This window comes from Arctopsyche grandis, chromosome 8 (genome assembly GCF_051622035.1).
Source record: "Arctopsyche grandis isolate Sample6627 chromosome 8, ASM5162203v2, whole genome shotgun sequence".
Taxonomy (NCBI): Eukaryota; Metazoa; Arthropoda; class Insecta; order Trichoptera; family Hydropsychidae; genus Arctopsyche; species Arctopsyche grandis.
The window spans coordinates 11,982,800-12,003,403 of record NC_135362.1 but is presented as its reverse complement, the minus strand read 5'-3'; the positions used below and the strand labels follow the sequence as shown (position 1 = coordinate 12,003,403).

Genomic DNA, 20,604 nt, shown 5'->3' with positions numbered 1-20,604 from the left:
CCTTTGAATCGAAAAAAATCGAATCGGTGCCTATGAATCGAAAAAAAAAGTCAGATGTGTCGTCTACGAACGAAGGTTACATACATACATACATAAATACATGCAAAGAGATTATATAGGTACAGACACATATCCTCACGAACAAAACAAATGATTTCATTCTTCCTAGCAACCTGACTTATGTGTTAATGTGTTCATTCGAATATGTAACATTTGAAGTTTACCAGCTCATTGTTAGTATAATTCACCTTAGTTATGGGTGCCTCTCACCAGTCATGCCTTTTTTCTTCAAAATGACTTCAATTACAACCTGCAAGGTACAATGAGAGCGTGAAAACTTATATTAAGAGTTTTCCATTAAAAATAACGATTTTGTATACAACATGCAACGTGCACTCGCAAACGTTGAGTGGGCGAGCGTTAACTATTTCTGTTCCTCATACACACACACCCACACACGAGCACACAAGTTCAATCCAATAACTGACCCACCTCTCCCGTTCCCTATCCCCTCATTCCCGATCCCCTCTTCCCGTTGAACTGTCTGGCGCGGTGTGATATTTTGAGTACAAATTTCGCGTTTCTCTCCACTTCCTGACCGACTTTGCCCAAATTCCGTTTCGTTTTGATAATCCGAGAGGCCGGTGCGCTCCACGAGAGCGGACAGCTTTCGCGAGCTTTTTCATTCGCCGCATTTTCGATCGGACAAATCGCGTAAACAGATTTGACAGTGCGTGCGCGTTTGTTTGAAATCGTCCGTCTCGGTGGGAAAATGTGAAAGGAACATCTCTAAACGTACGTACATATTTGTTCATTTTGGTGATACAATTTTCGGTGCAGATTACAGTTTCCGATTTGAGGATTCCCATAAAATTTCTCTCGAATTTTTATCATTCTTTTACGGTGACAATCCTGAAATAATTGACACATATCAATTCAATTTTTCAATAATAATTAAAGTATAAATATTAATAGATTCTATCATATGTGCATAAGTGCATCAAGTCATCCAAATAGCTTTGAAAGTCAATTATAATCAAATCTTTGACGATATATACATACGTGTATGCATACATATGTGTACTTTAATTTGTCAATATAATGCTTCATCGTAAGAATGCTTACAACTATCATTAGAAAAGATACTTCTCTAGTAACCACAAGCGTATGTATGTACGAGTATGTAGCATGATAAAGTATAAATTAGAGTTAAGATTACGTGGTGTTGTGGTTCAAATTTGTGCTTAAAATGGAAAGTAAGTATTGTATAATTATTGTACGGCACTATTGGAAAAAATCTCAAAAACCTATTTAGAATGTGTTATAAATGCTCATAACACATTTTATACATATGTATGTAATATTAACAAAAAATGATCCTACTACATTAATCTGCAGCAGCATAGATCAGTCATTAACGTGTAATGCTTTCAATTGTGTGGCCATGGGTTCAATGCCTGGCTATGTGCTGCTGGCCAGACCTTGAATGTGTGAATCCAAGGTCGATCGTTTCCTATAAAAGCTTGCCAATATATTTGATTACATAGAAATTTGCAAACTTGTCCTATATCACGCAAAGTTCGAGTTTATAACATTTCAAATTTTCTGATTCATAAAAAAATGCTGCAAATTTGCCTATAGATGTCTCTATGATTGTCAATCGATGTATGTTATAGGCTTTTAATAATATAATGTTTGACCATAGATGTCGTGTAAAATGAAATAAATGAGTGTATACCTGTATAAATAATTAAATAAATAAATCTATAGGATCTATTTGAAGCTAGTAAGCTTTCTACAATAAGCTCTCTCGTGCCACATTAGCACTCATGTATCCATTCTTATAGATGAAACTTTAATCACCAAGCTTTAATATAAAAATTTGAGCTATCAATTAAGCTTTTGTGTGAAAATGATCACATTTCGTCTTAATTATTAATACATCAGATTTATACTCGTATAAAATTATAAATTGGAGACTTCGCTATACATCGTCTCAATCGTATGCTGAGGGTAATCGTCATTACCCAGTCACCCAGTTTCCTTCAATCGAGTGCTTACGTCGACCAATCTTTCGAGTCGATCAGCGTTTCGACTGATTGGATCGACACCGAACCAAATTAACACCTTTTGCACGTGTATTGGAAAATAGGGAGAGGGAAAAAAACCGTATCACGCCCAAACTAATAACACGCTTTTTTTTTCATTACACTGTGCAATGAGCGTACATACATATATATGCAAAATGAAAGGTGGGTCTGTGGGGGGGGAGTGAGGGGGGGGGGGGTGCAGAGACGGTGAAAGTTTGATTTTTCTAGTTTTACAACTCGGCAGTCGCCGTCTGAGTTCTTATATCAGAGGGGCATTATGTTAATGAGACGGAGAGAGCAGGTGTTTGTAACACTGGGCCGCAGCCCGGTCCAGTTGAAGCAAGGTACGCGAGACAAACGAGAACTATTATATGTGCATTCGGAGGTAATATAGCAATAATGAATACATATAACTGTATTATATTAGAAAAGTATATAAGAAAGTGCTCTAATACTATATATTATATAAAATTTAAAGAAATGTTTCAACGTGTTGTAAAATATGCAATAAGTATTAAAAAGAAAAAAGTTTTTTTGTAAAATTCAACTGAACATTTCCACTAAAGCGTTTCTTAAGAAATCTTTGTGTGCTGTGTCGTTAATATTTCATATTTTAATTTTTAGCATGAAAACGGTGGTTGCTTCAGACGACATAGACGTAGCTGAAATTCAAAACCCTTCTCAAGAGGAGATTAACTTTCACGAGAGGACAAAATCGTGTATACCAATCTGCGTTAAGGATAAAGTCGACATTAAATTCCAAGGATGGAGAAAATGGTGTATATTCGGAATTTTACTTTTTCTCATACTCTTAGTCATGCTCAATTTAGCGCTAACCATGTGGATACTCACAGTGATGAAATTTAATAAGGTTTCAATCCAAATACATTTTTAAACAGTTCAATTCCACTTTAACACGATTGTAAAATTTCTCCGTTGGATGTTTCAGGATGGAATGGGACAGTTGAAAATCACAAAAGAAGGAATTCAACTCTCCGGAAAAGCATATTTCCTCGACGATCTCGTCGCATCCACGATAAAAACAAGAAAAGATCGATCGCTCACTTTAGAATCGTATAAAAATTTCACAATTAAAACGCTGGATGTGAACGGGAATTTGTCGAATCAAATCTACATAGGTGAGTAATACGAAAGCGTTAAGAAGAAGTAGCGAAATTGAGTGAAACGTGTAAAAAAAAAGATCCTTTGTATCCGATAATGTCGAAGTTTGTTTGAAAGTCCATTAGCAGTTTATCATAAATATTCAATCAGATGAGTACTACAAGGCAGCAAACGCGTAATGAATAAATCAGAACGAAATCGCCAAACTTTTAACAGCTACATGATGGTTTTTTTTTTACAATTGATTTTATTTTAGATGAAAATCGATTTGAATGTCTAGGAAAAGAATTTACAATAAAAGACCCTAACAATAATGTATTATTCTCTACGAACGCCGATGAGGTAACTTTGGGAGTTAACAGTCTAAAAATTACTGGTTCTGGAGGAGCAGTTTTTGAAAAATCTCTCATGACACCATTGATAAGTGCAGACGTTGGTAAAAACTTAACGTATGCAAACTTAATTAATATTTATTCAATTACATACATGTGTAAGTTTCTTTGTACATATGTTTGACGCACATTTCCATACTTACAGAATACAATCACTAACTCGATCTTTAAATATAGAAGCATCTGGTAAAATAAATTTAGAATCTAAGGCGGGATCTATAGATGCTAAAGCATTGGGTGACATCAAATTCAAATCTTCAACGGGAACAGTAAGTATATTTATATACATATTTAATATATAAAATATTATATTCGAAAAATACAAAACGCACGCGCTGAATATTGAATAATATGGCTTTTTTGTTTCATAGATCAATTTAATTTCTTCAAATATAATACTTAAAGACTTACAAAAAGCCAAATCTGAATCAATTCCTCCCAAAATGAGAAAAAGCGGGATATTCCAACTGTGCATCTGTGAAAATGGAAGACTTTTCCTCGCTAATGCGAACGGTATTTGTGCAACGTTTGATTTAGATTTTGATTCAATTTGCACTTAGACTTGCTGAATAAATGTATTTTGTTAATAAATACATATTTTATTTAGTACATACATACATATGTACATATATTCTTCTCCAGTGATGACGGATGGATTTGAAATTGAACGCCAAGATGCTACACGAAGTCTAATGCACCCAAAAAAGTATGGAACCCAGTATGCTTGACATAACGAAGAAAGACAGAAAGTGGAATACGTGGGTGAGAAGTATGACAAGGGTAGTAGATATAGTGGTTAGAGGGAAGAGATTGAAATGGCAATGGGTGGATCATGTAGCCAGAAAAATTAACTAAAAGTAGACAAAAGAAGCACTAGAATGGTACCCGAGAGAATGCAAATGGGTAAAAGACGATATAAGAAAAATGTTTGGGGAGAGATGGATGAGTGTTGGGCAAAACAGAGACGAGTAGAAGCGTGTTGAAGAGGCCTTCATGTAAGGTAAAAATTCGGCTAACCTAAATATACATACATATGTACATTACAAAGTGCAATGATATGGCGCAATATTGCTTGTCGTCGAGTAAATATTGTCACAATATGATGCCTAAAAAAATATTCATATGTGCATGGCACTTTTTTTTAGTACGGGTGCACTAGCCACTACGAAATCACGCCATGCTTGAATATTTCTACAGTAGCAAAAAATAAAACTGGTTCTGCTCGATACGTTTCGGCGACATGCACGTGCTGTGCTAATATAAATAGACCTTAAATCGTGTCGCTGCTGTTTTGATGCGCCGCGTACACATTACGGAATATATTGTTGCGTAGAGGGGTGGGTGGAGGATCCAAGTAAAAGGCCAACAGTCGTTTCACAGCATTTATTGATGATTCAGGAGTTACACGCACTGTCCCTGCTCAGTCCAGAATGACCTGAGATCGCTTACGTACCGCCTTATAAGGGGTAGATCTCTCAGGACGTCTAATCTATTTACCTACTGTATAATCACGTATTCGGATATGTATTCCCACGGTATGAGAAGTGCAATCATTGTTTCATGCACTTAGCTTGTCGCTTATCCTTAAAACCCACTTATACCAGTCGCACGGTATGCATTTAGTTAATCCGTTAACAGATATCCGTTACAGATAATCTTTGAACGGTCACACAGTCTCTGGGATTCTATTCGCTTAATCCGCGGCGTACGTTACAATATAAATGTGTCCATATCATACGCTACCATTAAGCCAGCAGATTAATGGAAGCGTATATAATTAGCACCACTGAGACCGAAGGTTCGGGTCATCGTCAAACTGCTGGTTAGGTTTGGGGGTTTTGTGACTCCAAATCGATCGTTTCTCTATCAGAGTTTGCCAATTTTATCTGATCATTACTGAAACGGTTCCTGAAAAATTGCTATTAGATCATTTCCTGCTGTCACAAAAATCTGTCTGTGTATAATTTGTAAAAATTATGCACATCAATCTGAAATCTATAGATATCTCTATAATTTCGTATTTATTATATTTATAAAAATTGTACACAAAATCTAAAAATAATCCATAGATGTCTCTATGATTATTATTTCTGATTAATTGTTATATGATTAATTGTTATATGCTATGTATTCTGATTGTATATGTATATTGTATTTCTGACCGTTAAAACGTACACTCGTCGCATTGGAGCAATATCTAATGACGAGTGTATATTGATTGTAACAATAAAATAAAATATAGAAGTTACATACTAAAGAAAACTTTTCGTACTGCTGTTTACGTGCAGTTTGCTGGCTTGAGCTGTACTGGTAGTAACGAACCTTTGATTTCTTTTCGATGGGTCTCTAAGACAACGGTACCTACAAGATCGAATTTGGTAATTTGACACACGAAATGATTTTTTTCAAAAATTAACCTATTTAAATTGCTTTTAAGGATAGTTTCATATAATTTCATCAAAATCCTTACATCCGTTTCCGTAATAAAATTGAAAATGTATACATATGTACATATATTGCATATATGTACATTTATAATATATCACTCTAAATCTGCTCTAATTTCAACAAAACCCCCATTTCAATCACAGATTATTTTCAATAGAACACTGTAATCAGATTGTATCGTTTGAATGCATTTTAGTGGCATTTGAATTTAGCGTCGCGTCATTGCACATTAATGCGAAATCCACAGGTAGGCGAGAGGCGTGGACCGACACACAGACAGACAGATAGTTCTATATGAGAATCACGCGATTTCACAGGCTGCCGCTAATGACAATTATAGTCGGTGATTGCACGTGAAACGCGTGCACCCCTTAATTGTTGGGATTCGTGACGTTGTGATGAGATGCACCGGAGTGCACGCTGCACTGAGAAATCTCGACTGATTTCCATTTTAATCCCCTATAACCGAATGCTGAATAATGTTCATTTGCGTCACACAGTACTCAATCAATAATATTAGCATTATAGCCCTTCTACAAAACCACCAATATATATAACTCGCTCAATTAGCATGCACCATATTTTATTATGGAGATATAAAAAAAAAACAATACATTTATAAACCGATTTATTTATAATACATCATAAATTCAGCACATCAAATAAAATGGGATTTATGAGCTCAATTTATTGTCGTAAATCGTTGATTTATTTTCTCCTTTATATATGCTCAAATTATGTTTTAATTTTTTACTGTGAAAGAGAACTTAATTTTAATTTAAATGCACCAAACTAAGCCAAGTAAAGACATACGTTCTTTTCATTATAAAGTTATCAATACATACATAGGTTTTTACTGTTCCGTATTTTATTTCAAAACAAGATTTGCTAATGCAATTTTTCAAATAAAATTTCGCGTTATTATAGCTGCATCGTAAAAATGTAATAAAAAAACCAATGACAAATTATTTATTATATGTAATTGCCTTATTATTGCCTTTTGGCATCATTACAAATTCCAATTTCCATAGAAATTCTGAACATATTGCACATTGTGTTTATTTTAATTTCCATTTTCATTCAATCCCAGGCAATAGTAATTATTTATTAAATATCGCACTTTCCTCTACTGAAAACTTTTACAGGTAACATACACTATTTTTAAAAAAATAAAATATTTCACCATTGCACAGTATTTTTCCTATCCGTTGGTTCTAAGATTTGTTCGAATTGTGCTTTATTACTTGCCCACCAATAGATTAACAACACATTCAAATATTCGTAATCTATCAATCTGTCGTGATTGTATGTCGTTGAATAATTCACTAACTCCGTATTGAAGTACATGTTTAAAAGCTTGTCACTACGGTGACAGCTATGAAATATTCATCGATTGTTCACATTTGATTTCAATCAAACTCATTCATAATTTAGATTTATTCTACACAAATATATGTAAGTACCCGAGTGAAGTACGGCGAATCAATGCAATTTTGTTTTCATCATCCATTGAGTCCAGTATTAAAAAGTATGAAAAAGTGTGGGCAAAAATATTTATATAGCACTTAATCAATTAGTCAAAGCGATATATTGCGTATAAAAGCTCCCCGAATGACAGCTTTAAAATCACCTGAAGAATGAAAGACGGTGACCCTACCCTACATACTACTTGAATACGTTTTTAAAAGCTTTCGGCATTTAACTATTCAAGGAAAACGTAGAAATGGGTGTGTTTAAACCGTGAGTTATTCGCAACGTTTAACCGAACAGAGCCTATCCGGAAATTGAAGTCGGCCTACGAATGCTCGCGTAATTGAAAAATGAACGGAAGAACTGCCAGTGGTAAATTCTGCATTCGATTGCAAAATCGGAAATAGTAATTTTTCAAAAATGCGACAACTTCAAATTTCAAATGCCCAGTTCCTTTAACTTTGACATAATATTGGTCCTCATATTTTACAAAAAAAAGAACAATTTAATGTATCTATGTACATACATACAATACATATGTATGTACAAAGTTTCATTAGAGGAAGTTTTGGCATTTTTAAATTCCAAAATGAAGTAAATTCATACATTTCCAGCAAGTAAGTATTGTATATTTTTGTATTTGTTTCTTACATCCTAAAATAATAATTTTTGATAATGATGCTTTCACCGAAGAGCTTTCACTTATTAAAAAACCAAACAAAAATAAATCAAATAATAACCATAGTATTTAGCAGATTATTAAAATAAAATACAATTGTATGAAATTTTTTTCCGATAATTTTATTTTATCTATGTACATATATGTATGTATGAATCAATCCAAGTGTTTACTCCAGCTCGTTAATGCACATACATTATTGTTTGTTCATACACGACCTATTGATTTTAGTTGTGCTATAGTCAAAAACTATCTTCAAATACTCACCAAGTGTCGCATGAAACGTTTAGCTATCAAAACTTTTGAGCTGTCAAAACCATTGAGATGTTTATCAAGCTTTTTAAATAGGAAATTCTATGGAAACCGCACTACAACGTCACTATGTACATATATTAATATTATTGCAACTTAAAGTAAGCAAAAATACATAGAGGATGGGAGAAACGACTGAGAATACTACTTATACTTACATATGCCTAATAGTTTGTGCCTGAAAAAACTTGGAGTGCAAGTATCAATTGATGAAGTATTGTAATCATGAGAACATTTTAACTCAAGATTGTGGCTGATTTTATTACAAAAGTTTGAAGTGCCAAGCATATGCAAATTAAGACGCATTAATTGGAAGCATATACATAGTATATAGACACAGTGAAGCAAATGTAGAAAATGTAAATAAAAAAAGTTTCTTTAAAATTCAATGGAAGTTGGTAGAGGAATATTTACTCGAATAATATTGAAGAAATTGCACATAAAAAAGCAGGATAAACCTCAAATGTGTTGAGATAACGGACTTGGACGAAAGGATTTTATAATAATCAACACCTAGACGAATGATCTCCAACCGGAAGTGGATGATGCTTGGCCAACAGTGATGATGCTTTCTATAGTAGAGTTTCATTCGACCAATTTTCCTGTTTGAACAGTCACGGATGATGTTCGTGACGGTGGGTCACACATATTGCGAGGCCTTGTTTGCCTCGCGGGGCGTATCACTCGAACTTGAGTTGGAACTTTGCAAGGAAAGAGGCTTTGCCGGTAACTAAGCCGGGCCAGAGGTGAGCAAGCCTCCCCCTCAAGACAAATAACACGAACAGATCAACGGCTCATCTGCATATATACGAACCGGAGTGGGCGGGAATGCTTCACCCCACCCCCGGTTGCGACGCGAAAATGCTCTCGTTTCCGGTTCCGATTTGCATCCCTTCATTTCCCGACGAGGAGTCTGGCAAAATGCGCGCGATGAATCGCCCCGTATAACACAATTCATTTCGTTTGCATGTTAACACACTCGCAAATGCTCATATATTCTTGGTCTAGTACGTATGTACACACATATGTACATATATTACAGAGGCAGCGGCTTCTTCATAATTACTAATAAATTAAGTGCCAACTCGACTACCAACAAGTCATGCGCAAAAACACTTCAGTTACATACATACATATGTAGATTTTAGCAATACGCGGAGAGGTACGCAGTACGTGTTGCTGTTTTTTTAGACAGTTTTGCACATGCAAAATGCGTCCTTCAACCCCTATAGTATCATTCTATTGACATAGTTTAGAGAGTGATCGACAATAATGATTCCCATCTTTGAATAAATTTAGAAACTTGTCAAAATAATAAGAACCTACGAATTGTTGAATAAATATACCTACAATGTATTTCATATTCTCCTATTACACATATCCACCATTAGGTACAATATAATATACTAGTACATATTAGCAATTATATTTGCAAGTGGCATAAGTCAACTTTTCTTCATTCCAACAACTAAGACAGCAGTATGGCTCGGTGGTTGCGTTTATGTTAAGCACCGAGAAGCTACTGTGTTTTACCCAGTGCTAATCTTTAATGCTGCTGGTCAGGCTTGGATATTTGTGACTATGTAATTTGCTTGGATATTCGTGATTTATGTACAATATTTAAAAATTTATGTACAAGTCTAAATCAATAGATGTCTCTATAGATTAATTCATGAATTAATTAATAATTTGGTGTTCTTCAGTATCTTGAAATACAGCGATTGTTTTTTACATAAATATATGTAAACCAGGAAGGCTTGACAGGAAGACACCGATGCACCTTACTGGACAATTAATTACAAACAATGCACCATTTTTATTACATAAATCACTGTATCAGAGTTTGCCAATTTTCTCTGACTTCATTGTTGAAACGGTTCCCGTTTAAAATTGACTAAAAATCCTTCCTACCTACTACATATATCACCACTATTTGAGTATGATTAATGTACAATAAAATTTACGTACAATTCATATGTAGATGTCTCGTTGATTTGCGAGTTTTTCAGTGTCTCATAATTCAGCGACTTGTGTAATAAAAAATGCTGCATTTTTTTTGTAATTGGCCAGGAAGGCGCATTGGGGCTTACCTGTAAGGCCTTCCTGGTATATATGAAAAAATAAATAAATACATAAATATATATGTATGTATGTATGTAAAGCGAAACGATTCTCAACGTGTAATTATACGAGTCCCGCTCGAAACTGAATAAAACCCCGCAAAACACCACAAAGTCTGTTTGCAGTCATCAAAAACACGCCACCCAGTCACACGCTGAAAGCCGCGAATGACTCTACCTCGGCAGCAATTTTCCCACGGTGAGATTTTTCCGCGAGCGGAGGGGGTAAGTTACGCATGAGTGAATTATAAATTGATACAATAGTGAACGACACGACCATTAACAGTAATGCACTCGAGTAAGATAACGGCCTCGGGGACGTAATGTGCCGCGCCTAATCTCATCACGACAGGGTGTTTAACAATTCACACACGACACCGCCAAAACCGGCAGACCCTCCCACAACTACCACCCCACCCACCACCCACCCACCGACGTGTCCCCGTCCCGGACTCTTCTCCGTCGCCGTCTTCATGGGATATTTACGCACGCAGATTGCGTCCCGTAATAGTTTGTGTGCCGCGCGTCGGTTATTACGCGATCGCGCCGTAAATTCGGACCGCCCTCTTTTGAACGACTACACGGGATATTTCATTTCTGCTAATCCTCATGCAAATTCACGTTTCCTCCGAGGAAATGAGAAACGCTCGCGACAAGGGGAGGGGGTGCTCTTGCTATGAGGTAGGGCGCCGTTTCTCAAAGTGCGGTCCCGCGCCCCATCCATTGACGGCCCGCTTCAGCTATGCATTGTGAAATTTATTGGAACTTCATTGCAATTGTTATTGTCGGCAAAGAAAAGAACAAACAGAGAAGTTGTTTCAGATGAACAACTAAACTTTCGACGGTAAAAATTTCTGAAATATTAAATCAAGAATAGACTTTGCAATAAACTGGGGATAATATACGTAATTTCTTAATTTATTTTTACCATGGTGTCATTAAGGGATCGTCCCAAGTTGACATCTATGGCCAATTTTAAACAAATTTATTTATTTATTTAGATATTTATACATATAGCCAACAGCATAGCTCGGTCGTTAAGCTTCTGCCCAGCAACGAGAGGCGCCTGGTTCGATTCCATGAGCTGACCTCGATTAAAAAGAATTTTTCTTCTGCTGGTCAGACTTGGATATTTGTGCTCCAGGTCGATCGTTTCCTATCAGAGTTTGCCAATTTTTCTGATTTCATTGTTGAAACGATTCCCGATTAAATTGGCTAAAAACTTTCCTACCCACTATGTCACCACTATTTGAGTATGATTAATGTACAATAAAATTTATGTACAATTCATAGATGTCACGTTAATTTCGAGTTTTCAGTGTCTCGTAATTCAGTGACTTGTGTGATAAAAATGCTGCATTGTTTGTAACTGGCCAAGAAGACACATTATATATATATATATATATATATATATATATATATATATATATATATATATATATATTTATTTTCAGTAAATTAACACGCATACAAAATTTACATAAAAAAAAAAAACATTTTACACCACTTTAGGTTTTATAAAAATTAAATGGTCCCACCTTTGATAAAACAACGATCGTATCAAGACTCTTGTTTACCAAAATAACCTGGAAACTGTTTGAAAACAATAGACATTTCAACTTGTATCACAAATAAGCATCATTGTAATATGCGAATGCCCAGAACATATTAAATGTATAAATTCACCAATAAAGATATTGTGAGCACCATGAATAAAGAAAAATTAGTGCCTTACCTATGACTAGAAAAGTTTGAGAATGCTGGAGTGGGGATATATCTAAGTTTCGAGCGTCTACGCCCGATTGATGGGGGTACGCTAGGAACCTTAATGGCCTAATGTCCGCACGCCACTGTCGCGACAAGAAATACATAGCTTCAATGTTGAAAAGCACGTCTCCCATTGACATAAACTATCCTCACTTTTGATCATAAGTAAAATATTTTAAACCCGTCCTTTGGACATACAACATAGCTTTTTAAAGGGCACTTACATATGTACATATGTAGGTACTAATAAGTGGGTACAAAAATAAGCCGAGCCTATTAAATATACAGATCATCATCGTTATCATTTGAAATCGTTCGTCATCCATTACTGGATCAAACGTTTAAAAACCATTCATATAACCTCACACATTTTCGGTACTTCATCCACCCACCTGACTTATAGTCTCTTCAGGCACCACTTTACACTCCCTCGGGCATCATTCGACAACTTTGCCACTTATCCTATCTATAACTATTCATCTCTCCACAAACTCAACTTCATAAACTCATATTTTTTATTAATAAATGTTATTCTATTCTATATATGATAAACAGAATATTGAAATTTCTCAATGCTAAGCTCTTGACAAAGACCGAAAAGATTTTACCAATTTGGTGGAACCATTTCAATGAAATGAGATAAATTGTCAAGCTCCGATAGAAAACAATCGACATATATCCAAAGTCCAGCCAGCAACAACGGCCCACGTAATGAACTCATGGCCCCTCAGTTGAAAGCATTACATTATAGTTACATATATGTATATGTTGCATTGAATTGTATTGAAAAAAATAACTCAAAAATACCTTTCAAAATTAATTCACTTTCATACGATATGAGATTGAAAATAATTAATCTTTCCACATTAGAGACGAGAAGAATGAGAAGCGATATAATCGAAGTTTACAAAATATAAATAGCCACTAAAATTGTAAATATTTATTTTAAAAAAAATCTGAAATTTCTTCTTTTCAAATAGAATGGTCACAGTTTTGAATAGTCTACCAAATGAATAACTAACTTCTAGTAACCTAAATCTCTTTAAAAACAACCCTAAAAATTTACGGATTTTTTAGTTTTTTTTCCGATTAATTCTTATCATATTTTTTTAATTAATTAATTGAGATAATAAATTCCATTGCTTCAACTACGTAAGTATGCGTTATTTCGAGCATGCAATTTTTCTCGCTTCTACAACATAATAGTTCTGAATATATACATACATATGTAGACTTTATGCACCTTTTTGGCATTAAATCAGCAATTCAGATTGATCATTTGAGAAAGTGCCATTTTTTTATCATGAAGATTATATCGATGGCTTGCTGCACAGATATTGTATGTCCATTTTTGAATTTGTATCGAATTTTAAGTTTGTAGATGCTGGAATAATTCTGGTTTTTCCTTTCGACTTACATAAAATTCGATACAGATTCAAAAATGGACACACAATCCATGCATACATATACAAAAGCTATTTTGTAACATTTTACTAGAAAGATCGTCTCTTATATAGGTGCTTGTAAACGACCCTAAATAGTCGGGTCGTTGATCGAGGGTGAGCGTGCGGCTTTTCCAAGACGGATCGAGTCGCCTACGATTACAGACACCCACACACGCTCGGCAAAATGGTGTGTGTGGCGGGTCGTTAAGGACGTTCATATCCTCGCGAATATATCACACGTTGTTTAAGAGCTACATTCCGATACGTCGAGCAAATAAATAGTAGTACACGGCTAAATAGAGCAACGGTGGGATCCGGTCGATCCACCTACGTACACACACACACACACATGAAAATATATACACCGGAAGTGCCACAGAGGTTGTTGCATTCAAAGTAATTAAATTCCGACAAATAAAGGGATTCTGCCGAAGAGAAGGGCGAACCGCGAACACAGTGGGAATTCTTACCCATACAAGTAATCGAATCTTCGTATGTAGGTATACGTATATCAAATCTTCATATCCATGTTGAAGTGAAGAAAAAAATTGATATTCAGTAGCATAAATATTCATTTGTTATGCCGGTTGGGTAGCAACACTTTTGAAATATATAGTTAATTTATAAATATTATTTCTGAACCCTTATATATATTCGATTATAAGAAAAGGTTGGAGCTCAAGGTCAACAACACCCCATAAAAATGCCCCGGCAACGCCGGGCTAAGTTTGTCCTTTATGCAATTTCAGCTTTCATAGAACACCAAATTTTTCTATACTATCTAATACTACTTATGTACCTACATAATATGCACCTTAATTTGCCGTAGACGAGTTTTGAAAGAAGTTGGAGACTTTTTATATTTTTTATTTTCAAACTTTCTTTCGTCTGAGCAACGCCAGATTATATATGTATTTGTATATTCATAAGCATATGTGTAGCAGTTCAAATTGGTTTCACGAAAGGAAGATTTAAAATTACTATATAAAACTTTTAGTATCGCAATTTTGAAGATTCTACTAATATGAAGCAAAATTCTGCATACATATTTTCATTTTATTTTATTTACATTTTTTTCAAGATAACATTACATAATTGCTCCAAGTTTTTACTGTGACATTAGACAAGAGGGACTAACTAGGCTAGTCTCCTAAAATATTTTATCTAACATTTAAATTTATCAAAAATTCAATTATGTACAATAAATTCGAATCGTTGTTCATATTGATATTGTTCACTCAGATTAGGAAAGTTCAGAAATCAGAATCAGCCCTACCTGAGGTAACGGTAGTGGCAGTGGATTGTTATGGTATGGTCGGCCACATCGTCCGCTTGCACGGACTCGCCGTCTCAATTCTGTACTGTTGAATTGTTATGTATAGGTGATCTGTCGAAGACAATACATTTTTTAATTTATTTCGTTTTCTCCAAGAATATTCTGATCATTATTTTATATTTTTTGGTTGAAATAACACATAAATAATTGCAGAGAACTTATTATATACACAAGGCGCCGGGTTGGATCCCATGAACTGACCTCGATTGAAAAAGAATTGTTTTGAGTATATCTGTAGTGCTGCTGATCAGACCTGGATATTTGTGCTCCAGGTCGATCGTTTCCTATCAGAGTTTGCCAATTTTCTCTGATTTCATTGTTGAAACGGTTCCCGGTAAAATTGGTTAAATATCCTTCCTACCTACTATGTCACCACTATTTGAGATTGATTAATGTACAATAAAATGTATGTACAATTCATAGATTTCTCGTTAATTTTCGAGTTTGTCAGTCTCTCGTAATTCAGCGACTCGTATAATAAAAAAATGCTGCAATGTTTTTAATTGGCCAGAAAGGCACACTGGGGCTACCTGTAAGGCCTTCCTGGTATACTGTATACTGTATATGTAAAAAATAAATAAATAAATATGGCAAGGGATTCGGCTTGCGAAGCGATTCCTTCAGAATAAATCAGTCCAGAGAGTGTGGAAACAAATAATAAAACCTTGGAATGTTGCATTATCGATCGATTGTTCGATAAATCATTAAGTTTTGAAGACAAACTGAGATGTTATTAAGAAATATAGACTACTTAGGATATTTCTGTTAGCACGATAATGAAAAAATATACTCATCGTTTCAAGACAGATTACGCTGTTCGACAAACGAAAAATGGTTCAGAGACAAAATATGACTTTTCTTATACATAGATCTATGCCCAGTAAACACGAATCTGGTAATGAAAAATGTTGATTGGCTCGAGATTCGGAGATATGTATGTGTTTTTTTAATCGCGCGATTTTTCAATATCTTCGTGTTGTTCGGTCGATGTCTCAAAATCTGTCAATTTCCTATTCAAAATGAATATTGGAATCTTTAGTCGGGTGTTTTATCTTTCATTTGTACTACTTTGTAGCTTTCAAATTCCTCTAACTAGTCGTCCAGTTCAAATCAAAAGTCAAAAATACGTATTTTCACTTAGGATTTTTTCCCACTGTTAATACTATTTTATATTGAGTATTTTATATTGAAACATTTTTATTGAAATAGTGTTCTGGCCAAACTATTTTTTTTTTCGTTTTAAAGGGTTAATTAGAAGTGTGGTGAATTTTATATCGGTAAAATTGCGAACTAAAAGCTCCTACTAGTATTTACACGAATCTGAATTGAATTAATAGAGATAATATATTAAATTGCCTTAATATGAGAATTAAATAAAATTCCCTTCCCTAGAAAAATTGCCGGATTCGCGCTTGGGTGGAAGTGGCATACGCAAAGCCCACACTATGCCGTGTTTTTTTCACGATATACGATTACAAGAGGAGAAAGAGAGACGGAACATATTAACGGACATGTGGGCAATTGTTATACACGATATATAAGATATTAAAGGTACATCATTCGAAATATTCTTCAAATATTTTCTTGGCCAAGATTTATTCAGTACAAAGCATTAATGTAATCCACTGCCTCTTTTTAATCATTTCATATACATATGTACTTTATTCATAGTACAAAGTTATCAGTTTTAAATATGACGAAAGTAAAAATGGAATGGCCCGTCCAAATGCGCAATCGTTTGATTACCATATCCGAATAGAGAGCCAGATGGGATCCATTAGCGCCCATTTATACATAGAGTGAGAGGCTGGGCGAGCTGGGGGTGGTGGTGCCGGGTCGATCTGTTTACCCTGCCGATGATTAAACAAGGCTAATCCCAGGCAATTAGACCGAACGAATTTCCCCGTAGACCGTCGCCGCATCACTCAGACGAACACAAAGAAGCAGAAACACAACGCCAATTAATTAATAGCATCAATTCGCAATTTTTCACTACAATCGAGAAACACGCATCGCGAGCTCAATGAAGAGAAAATACGATTTTTCCGATATTCACGCGTCGAGCTCAAGTTCGCACCGTTAAAATATTCCATAAATGCGAATTGAATTTTGAAAAAGGCTCGTTACAAACTTTGATTTGATTCGTGATTAACGCGAATTTTGATTAGTCGTTAAACTCGAATGAGAGATCTTTCGTCTCGCTTCTCTGCAATGTAATCCGGATAGAGCCTTGTGAAAGCTCGCTGTTGCAAGTTCAAATATTCACATTACGAGGTGTAATCAAAAACTTTGGAAACCGACTTGTTCGCGAGAGCAGTTTGGTGCATATTTGGAACTTGGACCGTGTTGAAATTTCGATAGAACAACGATTAGCACATCGCAAAACAACTGTTTGAAAAGCGCTGATATGACTTTGGTAACATTGCAGAAAGTCTGATTGCAAGTAATACGATTGAAGAGGCTTAGCAGGGTGTCTTCGTATAATAATAAAATTACATAGATGGGTAAGATTTATTATATAAATCGTGTAAGTGCGAATCATCCACAATCGCATTACCCATCAACAACTATCTTATTCATCTTTAATTAAGGCCCTTAAGACCCTTAATTAGATCTCGGAGGGTCAAGGGATCTACCACTTGAGGGCGGCGATAACCCTTTAATTTAACACTGAATGAACGACATCAATTATAGCGATGACGGATTCTAATTTGAGTGAGAGGTATGAGATTTCACATATAATATAATAATTGCGTAAGTAAATTTAAATACCTATATAAAATAAAAGACATTGAACTAGAACAGAATGAGAATATGAAAAATTATTTAAATATAACATACATTTACATTTAATAAATTTTATTTAAATTTATAAATTTAGCCAGCAGCAAATCTCGGTCGTTAAGCTTCTGTCTAACACCGAGAGGCGCCGGGTTCGATCCCATAAGCTGTCCTCGATTGAAAAATAATTTTTCTGAGTATATCTGTGGTGCTGCTGGTTAGACTTGGATATTTGTGACTGCAGGTCAATCGTTTCCTATCAGAGTTTGTCAATTTTCTCCTAGGCTCCTAAACCAAAAAACCGATTACGATGAAACTTTCAGGATTTGTTGTATATATGTCTGGAAAGATTACTGTGAAAAAAAAGTGAAAAAACCTCTTAATAATAATATTCGTAATTACGATTTTATCGACGCGAAAGTATGAAGCGCCAGTAGGTAGTTAAGGAAATGTTTACGTTAGTAACCGACTTGCGCGCACTACCAACGTACAAATACATCACGTACCACTCATACGAACCTGACCACTCATAACTAGAGGTCGGAATCTGAAGGGGCCGGAAACGTGACGCCTATTGTTCCATTGTTGTAAATCCTTTGTAAAAAAGGTTCGGCAAACCTTTAACAATGCATTTACAATCTTTGAACAATAAACAGCCCCTTCAGATTCCGGGCTCTATTCGTAACAATCCTACATATCTATATATATCAATGTTTTTCTGTCTGTCACGTATGCGTTCCTATACTTTACTATAATTTAATTTGACTATTAAGTATTGATTTGAAACTGAATCATTCACTTATCGAAACGCATCGAGAAACGGGAACGGGAACGGGAATTGCATGCGTGAACTTTCAGGATTTATGCATGTCCGGGATGCTTACTGTGAAAAAAATCGGCCAAAAACAGGAACGGAAACGGGGAAAACGGGAATGACTGGCTAATTTCAATAATTCTAAATCTTTTTAGGGTAAAACGGGAACGGGAACGAGAATGGAAATGGGAACGGGAACAGGAATTGCATGCGCTATTGGGGCATTGCAACGCATGTCAGGTTCAGCTAGTGTACAATAAAATGTATGTACAATTCATAGATGTCTCGTTAATTGGCGAGTTTTCAGTGTCTCGTAATTCATTGACTTGTGTAATAAAAATGCTACATTGTTTGTAATTGGCCAGGAAGGCGCATTGAGGTTTACCTGTAAGGTCTTCCTGGTATATATGTAAACAATAAATAAATACATAAATATATATGTATGTACGTATAGCGAAACGATTCTCAACGTGTAATTATACGAGTCCTTCTCGAAACTGAATAAAACCCCGCAAAAACACCACAAGGCCTAAGGTCTTCCTGGTAAACAAAAAATAATAATTTACATACATAGCAGCATAGCTCATAGCCAGCAGCATAGCTCGGACGTTAAGCTTCTGCTTACCGTCAAGAAGGTGCCGGGTTCTATCCCTGAATGAAAATGGATTTTTCAGAGTATGCTGTTGGTCAGACCTGGATTTGTGACTCCAGGTTGATCGTTTCCTATCAGAGTTTGCCAATTTTCTCTGATTTCATTGTTGAAACGGTTCCCGGAAAAAAAAATTGGCTAAAAATCCTTCCTACCTACTATGTCACCACTATTTGAAAAATTTGATTGATGTAAAATAAAAATTTATGTACAATTCATAGATGTCTCGTTAATTTGCGAGTTTTTTCAGTGTCTCGCAATTCAACGACTTATAATAAAAATGCTGTATTTGTATTTGTAATTGGCCAGGAAGGCGCATTGGGATTTACCTGTAAGGCCTTCCTGGTATATATGTAAAAATAAAAAAATAAAAATAAAAATAAAAAATATGTATATTATACGAATATACATATTTGTTTTTTTTTTATTCGATTATTCGATCGACCAGAGAATTTATGGTATTACGAGAGCACAATATGCGCATTCACGAGATCCGTTGTGTATTTATCGTTTCGCATTGTCGTCGTCGAAGTGGCGATCTTCGTGCAAACACATCTTCTAGGAGTAAACAGTAATCAGGTGAGACAACAGCAGACAAGGAGGCCACTTCGGCAACGGATCACCGAACAGGTTTGGGAACAGTTGGTGATTTGTTTGCTGGTATGGACCCACGCGGAACTAATTTGTGATATTTGCCGTGTGTACGAGTCGACAATCGGACAGTCCGTTTTATTGAATTAGCGATCGGAAGTGGATCAGCTCTCCAGGTATGTAGCCGTCGAAAACGAGATGTGACTCGAGCCTCTGTAATTGCATCAATCGGCGTTGAAACGTTCGTGATCCGGTTTTCTTTTGGAAACAATCAAATTAAATAATAATAATAAAAAAAAACAAATGCACCATTTGATATTACAAGGATCTTGTATTACGAACAGAAGGATTTTCAGTAAGTGTATTGTTGAATTCAATTTCTTAACTAAATTGTTTTCAAAAAGGATAACAAAACAGGTTTTCTACATATATGTACATACATATGTATATGTATATATGTTACACCGAATCCGTAAAATTTTCTATTACACGCATTCAGCAAGAGAATTGCCGAATGCATGAACTGGACAGCGTGTAATATTATAACCAAGTGTCAAAGTGACAGCTGAATAAGGATGTTTAATTTAG

At 35.3% G+C, this 20,604-nt stretch overlaps 1 protein-coding gene across 1 annotated transcript; it reads left to right on the top strand.

Annotated features, from left to right (window-relative positions):
* The first annotated feature begins 441 nt into the window (after positions 1 to 441).
* On the top strand, positions 442 to 5,858 carry LOC143916005 (delta-sarcoglycan-like). The gene is made up of 6 exons (XM_077436857.1): positions 442 to 795; positions 2,715 to 2,961; positions 3,040 to 3,229; positions 3,469 to 3,661; positions 3,750 to 3,873; positions 3,976 to 5,858. The coding sequence occupies exons 2-6, from the start codon at positions 2,716 to 2,718 to the stop codon at positions 4,162 to 4,164; spliced, it is 942 nt and encodes a 313-aa protein (XP_077292983.1). The 5' UTR covers positions 442 to 795; position 2,715; the 3' UTR covers positions 4,165 to 5,858.
* Positions 5,859 to 20,604: the final 14,746 nt, after the last annotated feature.